The sequence below is a fragment of the Pelecanus crispus genome, chromosome 2 (genome assembly GCF_030463565.1).
Source record: "Pelecanus crispus isolate bPelCri1 chromosome 2, bPelCri1.pri, whole genome shotgun sequence".
Lineage (NCBI taxonomy): Eukaryota > Metazoa > Chordata > Aves > Pelecaniformes > Pelecanidae > Pelecanus > Pelecanus crispus.
The window spans coordinates 173,854,921-173,865,041 of NC_134644.1; the positions used below are offsets into that span (position 1 = coordinate 173,854,921).

General features: G+C 46.8%; 1 protein-coding gene across 1 annotated transcript; it reads left to right on the forward strand.

The window, feature by feature from the left end:
* Window positions 1-389: 389 nt before the first annotated feature.
* Window positions 390-4,284, forward strand: LOC104031101 (prostate stem cell antigen). The gene is made up of 3 exons (XM_009482993.1): window positions 390-441; window positions 2,325-2,429; window positions 4,073-4,284. The coding sequence occupies exons 1-3, from the start codon at window positions 390-392 to the stop codon at window positions 4,282-4,284; spliced, it is 369 nt and encodes a 122-aa protein (XP_009481268.1).
* Window positions 4,285-10,121: the final 5,837 nt, after the last annotated feature.

The window sequence follows — 10,121 nt, forward strand, 5'->3', positions numbered from 1 at the left end:
CAGGACAGCAATGGGGGTGGAGTGCCTTGTTCACAGGGTGCAACCACAGCTTCTCTGGCTCTGGGGAAATGCATAAGGCCAGCCTTGTTCTAAAGAATTTGGATTTTTTTCCACTTGTGTAAACACTTTACCCCAGGGTGGGAGGAAAGGCAGGGGTGCAGTGGTGAAGAAGATCTGCTGGCAGCTCTGAGAGTTGGAGACAAATAGGAGAGGCACCTAACGCAAATATCACCACCGCAAGCCAACCCCTCCCTTGGTCCAACGAGCAGCCTCGTTCAGGTGCCTTCACAGGGTAACCTTCTGGGCATGCCTGATTGTTGCCTCGCATGGTATATAAACTATTCCACGAGGAAACAACCCGTATTCAGCACGAGAGAGGCTATCCCAAAATGAAGGGTTTCCTTGTCCTCCTGCTGGGAGCACTCCTGTGCTTGGACTCAGGTAAGACAGCGTATGGGGTCTACCCCACATCGCCTCCAGCAGACCTTCAGCTAGGAGAAAAGACTTGTCATGGGGTTTGGCAGGGAGGGAAGAAATATTGATGAAGTTGTCAAATGAAGACATTTGCTTTTTGATCAGATGTCCTGGGTGTTGCATGGAAAAAATGCATAGTCCCACCCTGCTGATGGTGTGATCCTAGTGCTGGGTAGAGCAGCTTCCAGGAAAGATAAATCCTATACAAAACTGAATTTAATTGAAATCAAAATTATTTAAGCCAGACCATGCAGCTATGTGTGTATGTGGGTTTTTTTAAGTGGGGTGGGAGGGTTGTTTTTCTTCTTCCCAGGCTATCAAAATTGCAACATTTCTGCAAAGATAAGTTTTCTTCCAACTTGTTTTCTGACTCTTCATTTCAAAAGTCGCCCCTGATGCTGCACAGATTGTCAGAATTTTAATAGGACAGAAAAAGGGAGAATGCCATGGTGCGTTATTTTATGAACTGGATGGGAGGGGTTTGGGCTCTGTCAGGTTCTTCTGGCCTCACTGTAAAAAATGGATTTAAACCAGCTTTTTCCTATTACTAGAGAACAGAAGAAGCAGCTCAGAGCCGAAATGACTCTCAATCAGCAGAGGATGCTTCAGGAATAGGCTGAGGAAGGTCTTGTACAGTCCTGGCCAGACCTTCTCCTCTGCCAGCTTCTACCAGAGCGCTCTGAAATTTGACTTTCATTGCATTAAAAGTCAGATAAATGTGAGAGCAGAGTGCAGCACAACAGGCAAACTGGGGTTTGGCTCCTTGCCTCTATGACTGCATCAGTCATTTATGCCAGAACGGCTTGGACAGAAGGAGATCAAGTGGCTCAGACCACTTCTTGTTCCTGCTCTGAATAACACCCTTTTCTAAATAGGGCTTTTCTGTGTCCTAAAAGAGTATTTTAGGCATTAGGGTATTGACTTGAGCGATTCATGATATAAGCCTGGTGGTCATGAAGTTGAAGTACATATATATACACATTAACTCTCACACTTGTAAGGCTCCAGTGATGCCCTGGGGCATGGGTAGGTAATAGGAACAGGTAATTACACCACGCTCTCACTCCTCTGGGGATTATCTTTCATCAGGGCTAGACACTTGTAAGCTGCAATGTTTATTCTGCCTTTGCTCGATGCACATAACAGCACAGCAGATGTTAATAATATTGACTTGCGTCCCCCATAGCATGTCCATGAAGGGGTGGAAACGTGGTGCCCTGGTTTTCAGAGGGAGGTGAAAGACATGTTTGCACTTTGCTTTCTAAGAGGGAGCGATGGAGAGTACATGTCACAAGTTGGTCAAACTGAGAAAACGGGCGGGAAGAGACCTTGCAAATTGCCTGCTCCATCCCTCCCTCACCCTCTGTTCCTTCTGGGTTTTCCCTCGCTCACCCAGCTCTGGCAATACCTCAGCTAAGGTTCACAAACCCACCTGGTAAAACACCATGTCTATAGAGGCAGAAAAATAATATCAACCTGTCCTTCTGGGGACTTCATCCCAGCTCGGGAGGTGGGAATATCACAAAAAGCCTGTTCCAGACAGGAACTGAGTTAGGCATCCCAAATGCAGAGGAAGAAGCATTTGGGAAGCACTTCCCATTGACTGATGAGACCAGTCAATGGGACCAACTATCCAGCTGGTCTCTTTTTGCTCCCTCAATGTACGGACTAGATCTGAAACAGCTTCAGCACTTGCAAAACTTGACTCTTACTGTTTTCCCAATAGCAGAGGTGTTATCTTTCTCTGAGGACCCACGGAAATAGTCCTGTTTCCCAGTTCAAGCTCTATGTTGGATTCCCTGGAGAGCTTCAGATGGATTTGTCTGATAAACCCTCCTGGTCTCTTGTAGGTTCTTCTTTGCAGTGTTACAGCTGCACATCACAGCTCAGCAACTCCAACTGTCAGATGACGGTGGACTGCAAGGAAAAGGAAATGTGCAAGACAGATGTGATCAGTAAGGAAAAGTGGGGGGTGGGAAATGGGTGTCTTAGTTGTGGTGTTGGAGCCAAGCATGGTCCCAGACTCAGGTGTCCAAGCCAGCCCCACCTATTCTAGATACACCAGCTGGTGTGGGCCAGCAGAGCTCAGTGTGCAGCAGGAAGAGAAAAGCCATCTAGGGAGAAAAGGATATAAAAAAACTATCAGATTACTTTCATGTTAAGTAGAAATGACAGAAGAAAAATATTTATCCCTTGGTGATAACTGGTCCCTTTGTAGCGGCGCTGACCATCACCAAGTCCTCTCCCAACACTGGCCATGAGAGTGTGATTACAAAGTCATGCTAGTACATGCATGCTGTACCCCATAAATAAAGTGTTTGCCAATAGATCATGCTAAAAATTGAGGAGTATGGCCAGTGCAGTTCCAGTGCCTGGAACGAACCTCAGGAATGTGCAGCTGCCCAACAGGGCACTAGCTGTTAAGCACTTGACATTGCAAATACCTACCAATGCCTCTCACCTGTACAAAATTAGGTTTATTTCTCTTTCATAACACCAAAAGTGATCTGCTTACAGGGGCAATAGTAACATTTATGACTTTGAAAAGTTTGGAACATGGATTAAAATGTGAGGGGCTGAGTCCGGTGAGACCTAGTCATGAAGTTAGGAGGAGCATTCAATGACAGAGCTGACTTCAGGTGAATTCAATGAAAAGGATAGAATTTCACCTAGGCCCATCTACAGCCAGCTCTGAATGCAGCCATCTGTGTCTCTCTGTGTAAACTCCTTTAACAGATTATGATTTAATTTTCCCATTCTACACCTGGGGAAAAAAAAAAAAAAATGTTTACCCTGTCCAGATCTGTGGTGACAGCTCAGTTGCTCTTAGACCTGGGGCACAAAACTCACCAGTGGCATGTTCTAACTCATCTCTGTCAGGCAGTGAATGTAATACCTCCAGTAGGCATTGTCCTTGTTGGAAATGTGCAAACCCATGGCCATGCATTCACGTGCAGGAGAGCCAACACATTGTATAACCCACTGGCCGTATCCACTACATTTGCCTATGTCAGAGACTTGGTGCCCAGAATAAATTGTGCAAGATCAGGAGATCTCATGCAGACTGTAATCTGCTGGTAACCAGCAGTTACTGAGTATGAACCGGCCACAGAAAAATAGGCTGTGCCTCTCAGAAACCAATCAAACAATAACTCAGTCATCTGTGAAATGGGGATAGCCGTGTTTCCATAACTTCCTTGGGTGTTGAAAGGCTCCGTGCCACAAAGATATATAGGATATGAGCAAAGATTACCCCACATGCTTGCTCCTCATCCATTAGTAGTTTAGACTCCCCAAAAGAGGTGTTAATGGCTACTTTCATTATTAATTAAATTATTAGAATTTCTGTGGTTGGTGCTGGTTTAGAAACCCCTGAGAATTGTGCTGTGGAATACACTGCCTTAAGCAAATAAAGCCGCTGACAAACTGACACTCCAAAAATGAAACCCGCTACAGTAAAACATACAGCTGTTTGGAAACACTCATTTTTTTTCCAAGAAGTGAGCTCAGATAAGAATAGTATCTCATTATTCAGTTCCATGAGGCTTGGTTTGGCTTGCATTTAGTCCTTGTAGTAATGGTCCTGCTTTCCTTCCAGGGATTGTAGGGTTCTTCAACATCATCAACAAGGGCTGTGACTCATCATGCAAACCACTCTATCAGGACTTCAGCGTGGGCAACAGAAATGTCTCCTGCTGCAGCAGCGACCTCTGCAACTTTAACGCAGCGGGCAGTGTGAGGTACAGCTCTGGGATGGCAGCAGGGATAGTAGCCAGTGTGCTCTGGCCCTTCCTGAACAACAGACTGTGAGGAGCAAAGAGGACTCCCATGACCACAGAAAGTCTTGGAGCAGCTGTCTTATGACAGAAATTGTAACTGGGAACAAGGTGGTGTGTTGAGCTCACAGCATCCTTGGAGCTGATGGCAGATCTTTGCCATATGATAGCTTCTCTATTACTGTTATTGTATTGCTGTAGTGCTAACAGATAAGAAAATATGTGTGCATGCTATCTGCATAACACCTAAAATATACTTATTTCTGAATCAAATGTGAGTTTGTTACCTGTATATCACTTAGTCATGTATTTCTGCATCCAGCAGCAACTGCAGGCGGGTGTATTGCATATCTGGCCAATGTTCATTCTTCATCATTGCTGTGTAATGATGACATGCGCTGAGAGGTGCCATGGCAGAACAGAATAGAGTGGCATCTGTACCTCCAAAGCTTGAAGGGCTTTGGCTTATTACAAACTCTGGAGGGGACTTACCCCAAGAAAACCCATGAAGAGCAATCACACCTGAAGGAGAACTTGCTTGTGACCTAGAGACCCAGGGACCCTGCACTTTGTTAGCTACCATACCAGACAAAAGCAGCGCTCACCTTCTCAGCTGCATGTGCATACAGCCATTCATACACCTTCCCATAGCTGTAGCATCCTTGGGATGGTGGGCAGGACTGTAAATTCAGCTACCTGGCGCACCATGGTGGGCAATAACCATTGGGAGTAAAGTGGAGAGGGTGTGTCCATTGTGTCCTGATCAACCAGTCCAATTCTGAGATTGCCAGTCTCCATCCTGGCCATAGTGGTATCCACTGAAAGTTCCAATCTCCCACAGGCAGGTTCTCAAGCTTTATTCTCCAAGTTCCTCTTTAATCCATGCCCCATGCCACAGCCTGGGACACATGTCCTGTCACAAGGTTGAAAAGGTGTTTGTTTATCTTAAAGGTCCTGTGGGGTTGCCTAGCAGAGAAGGGAGAGTGGAGAAAGTGAACATCAGAGCTCGCATTTTCCCCTCTGGGTACCTTGGTCATGGAGGTGAACACACACCTGTGGGCACACACCCACTTCCATCCCCATGTGAGATATAGTCAGTGAGAGATGGGAAGGTGGCAAATGTACGGAAAAGATGAAGGAGAACAAGAGAAAGGGAGCTAGGGAAAGGCATAGGGCTGATTCCTCTCCTCCTGAGGTGCTCTCAGGACAGGTCTAGGAGGACAGAGGAGTAGGGTGAGACTGGTGTTTCCTGAAGATTTGTTGAGGTCATGAGGATACCCACAGAGCCCTTTATTCCCTTCCTTATAGTAGGAATTTCCCTTCTTCACTGACTGATCTTCCCCCCTTCCTGGGACTCCCTGCTGAAGCCAGAGTGGCTTTCTCCATTCATCACATGTAGAAGATCAGGTTCACATCTGATGAAGGAGCATTTTAGTGCGTCTCTGGCACTGATACAAACATCATCAGTATGAACATCATCAGTACAAGAGTACTGAGGGAGCTGGTGGAGGGGTTTACCAAGCCACTTTCTGTCATCTATCAGCACCCCTGGTTAACAGAGTAGGTCCCAGATGACTGGAGGCTTGCCAATGTGACGCCCATCTACAAGAAGGGCCAGAAAGAGGATCCGGGGAACTACAGGCCTGTCAGCCTGACCTCAGCACCAGGGAAGATTATGGAGCGGTTGAGTACGCTCAACAGGCATGTGCAACCAGGGGATCGGACCCAGCCAGCATGGGTTCATGAAAGGCAGGTCCTGCTTGACCAACCTGATCGCTTTCTATGACCTGGTGACCTGCCTGGTGTATGAGGGAAAGGCTGTGGATGTCAACTACCTGGACTTCAGTAAAGCCTTTGACACCGTCTCCCACAGCAATTCTCCTAAGGAAGCTGGCAGCTCATGGCCTGGATGGGCATACTCTTCACTGGGTAGAAAACTGGTTGGGTGGCTGAGGCCAGAGAGTTGTGGTAAATGGAGTTAAATCCAGTTGGCAACCTGTCACAAGCAGTGTTCCCCAGGGCTCAGTTTTGGGGCCAGCCTTGTTTAATATCTTTATCAACAATCTGGATGAGGGGATTGAGTGCACCCTCAGTAAGTTTGCAGATGACACCAAACTGGGTGGGAGTGTCGATCTGCTGGAGGGTAGGATGGCCCTGCAGAGGGACCTGGACAGGCTGGACCGATGGGCCGAGCCCAGCTGTATGAGGTTTAACAAGGCCAAGTGCCGGGTCCTGCACTTGGGTCACAACAACCCCATGCAAGGCTACAGGCTTGGGGAAGAGTGGCTGGAAAGCTGCCTGGCCGAAAAGGACCTGGGGATGCTGGTTCACAGCCGGCTGAACATGAGCCAGCAGTGTGCCCAGGTGGCCAAGAAGGCCAACAGCATCCTGGCTTGTATCAGGAATAGTGTGGCCAGCAGGAGCAGGGAGGTGATTGTCCCCCTGTACTCGGCACTGGTGAGGCTGCACCTGGAATACTGTGTCCAGTTTTGGGCCCCTCAATACAAGAAAGACATTGAGGTGCTGGAGCATGTCCAGAGAAGGGCAACGGAGCTGGTGAAGGGTCTGGAGCACAGGGCTTATGAGGAGTGGCTGAGGGAACTGGGGTTGTTTAGCCTGGAGAAGAGGAGGCTGAGGGGAGACCTTATCGCTCTCTACAACTACCTGAAAGGAGGTTGTAGTGAGGTGGCTGTTGGTCTCTTCTCCCAAGTAGTTAGTGATAGGACGAGGGGAACTGGGCTCAAGTTGCACCAGGGGAGGTTTAGATTAGGAAATCAGGAAAAATTAGGAAAATTTCTTTAAATAAATAAATAAATTAGGAAAAATTTCTTCACAGGAAGGGCGGTCAAGCATTGGAACAGGCTGCCCAGAGAGGTGAATGAGTCACCATCCCTGGAAGTGTTCAAAAACAGTTAGACGTGGCACTTTGGGACATGGTTTATTCTACTCTACCCTTAATTGGTTTAATTGTTTTAGTGTGGACTTGGTAATGTTAGGTTAATGGTTGGACCGGATGATCTTAAAGGTCTTTTCCAACCTAAATGATTCTATGATTCTGTGATTCTATGACAGCAGTGGGTAGGGGACTAAAAGGGGAGGGAGATTGGCCAAGAGCCCCATTTTCTTCTCTCATACCCTAAGAACTACTGGAGCTGAAAAGGATGTGCAGAGCCACAGGGTGAAATGACAAAGCAGCATTTACCTGGTGGAGATGAATCATCTGGGGGACCCATAGCCATGGGACAAGGGCCAGCATCAAATTTTGGATTAAGTCAATGTGATGTCAGAAGATAATGACACTGTCGGCTATTGTGAAAGACAAAAGTACATAAATCCCTGGAACACAAGACATTAACAAGCTGCTAATTGTAGGAATAAGGGAAGGGGTTTCCCCAAAGGAAAATGCGGAATGAACCTCATATGAGGCAAGTCTGTTTATTGGCAGAGGGAAGATATGGGACAGGTGGGGTGATTTATTCTGGCTTTTGCAAACCTCCTGAGTCTTAGTCACTGCAAATGTGGCTCATCCAGCCGTACATCTCCCAGCCAGGCTGTTTTCTGCATGGATGACCAGCTCCATGACCCCTCCAGTCCAGGGGCTCATCTTCTTGCATTGTAAGATCCCTGACACACTACTGCTCTGTGCCCACTTTCTGAAACAGTTGCTCGGCATGTCCACATCTGGTGGACCTTCTCAACAGGCAATTTGGCTACAGTCACCCTGTCTGGAGACTGGGAGTTTAGCTGTACAGAAATGGCCAAAGCACGTTAGCCATCTCCAGAGCCAGAGGAGTCCCCAGTGACACTGGGTGAGACACAGCCTCTTCCAGCTGCTGGAGAGGTCAAACACATTCAGTCCTGAAAATAAGAGATGTGTCAAAAGCCTTTAGCATGAATAGGGGCTCCAGTTTACCTATGTTATAGCATATTTGTCCCATGTGGCAACATTGTCTACTTGCCAGAGCAAAGAATTTAGGAGTTTCTTGCCAAGAGCCAAGAGGAGACTTTGGTGGTTGAGACCTGATGTCTGGACCCTACAGGCTGAGGGGATGATTCCTCCTCCCAGTTTTTTCTCTGTACATATTCTGGAAGGAGTCCACAATTGACCACCGAGTGATTTTCCCCTGGATATATCTGGAGATATATCTTCTCTGTGGATATATCTGGAATTTTTGCATGCAGTTCTGGGGGGGCGATTAGACAGTTAGGAGAAGGTCCAGCTGGGAGAGATCATGACTGGGACACAGTAAAGAGCAGGGTAGGAAGCCCTTATGGACATGACATGGCACTAACCGGTGGAACTTGCTGCTGCTTGATGGGTGCCTGGCACGACACTTGCAGCAGTACAACACTGCACTCCCCATTCAGGTCACCCACAGACAGCCTCAAAACCAATCCTTTAAATTCTGGGAGGGATTAGGAGGTGGTGAACTGGGGCTGATAAATGACTCGACAATGGGTTAGAAACTGGGCTGGGCCAGGGCAGGACCAGGAAGAGGACTGTTTCCCGAGGTGCTGCAACCGCATGTTGACAGAAAGGCTGTCGTCTCTTCTTGCCTTGTAAACCCCTAACAAACATGAACAGAACTTTGTCCCTGCTGCTCTGATCTGCACCCTCTGTCAGCAGCGTCCTGTGGCATCACGCAACTATGCAAGCCTTAGCTGAAGGTAGATTTACTCTCCAGGTGCTGAAAAAAAGGGCTAGGAGCTGTTTGCTAGGTGACACACAAGTACAACACTTATTTGAAAAACAAGGCTAATTTTTTTGCCTAAGCAAGTTGCTTCTTGACATTGCTGGCTGAGCAGTTTTACCAGTTCTTCTCCTATCTTTTCCACACTTATCCAAAGGCCTAAAATTGAGGACAGGCTCTTTAAACAACTCAATCCATCAGGTATGCAAGAGATTTCTATTCCTCTGGGATCAAACTGCAGTTCATTTATTTAAATAATAAATAGCTGGACAATAAAATGGATGGTTTCTTTTTTCAAGGGCAGCAGCTGCACTTTTCCAAAGGCTGCAGTTGCATTATGGACTGAATGTAAACATACAATTCTTCAGTGAGTTTTCCTCTTACAGATGCGAAAAGTAAAGCAACTCTGATCTAGAGTAACTGCTTTGGTATGATTTTTTTGGTAGGAAATGTTACAAACATATGTTCAGAGTAAAAGAAAAGTGTTGCTTATATTATTGCTGTGATGCTATATTTGTTACTGGTGGTAGTAGGTAGCATTCACTATCTCTGTGTATAGGGCTTAGGGCATACAGTACTTCCTATGGCCCAGTAGAAGTTACACCCAGTGCCTTACTTGGTCTTCAAAAATGTCACCAAGGTCCCCTGAATTCAACCCAATTTGTGGCAGCTGGTTAAAAACATTTGATCACACTGGAGAAACTCTCTGGGGCAGAGAGGCTGGATGAGCTGGCATTTAAGGACGAGCAATTCTTTTTGCTCCTGTCGTGGCTTAATCCCAGCCAGCAACCAAGCACCACACAGACACTCACTCACCATCCCCGCCCCCGGTGGGATGTGGGAGAGAATTGGAAGGGCAAGAGTAAGAAAACAGAGATAAGAACAGTTTAATACTTGAAATAAAATAAAACAAGATAAAATAACAATAACAACAGCAACAGCAACAACAATAATAATAATAGTAATGTAGTGAAAAAGAAAACAACGAAAAGTAGGAGAAAACCCAGGAAAAACAAGTGATGTAACTGCTCACCACCCGCCAACCAACACCCAGCCCGTCCCCAAGCATCGATCGCTGCCCCCCGGCCAACCCCCCCCAGTTTATATACTGAGCATGATGCCACATGGTATGGAATAGCCCTTGGGGCAGTTTGGATCAACTATTCTGGCTGTGCCCCCT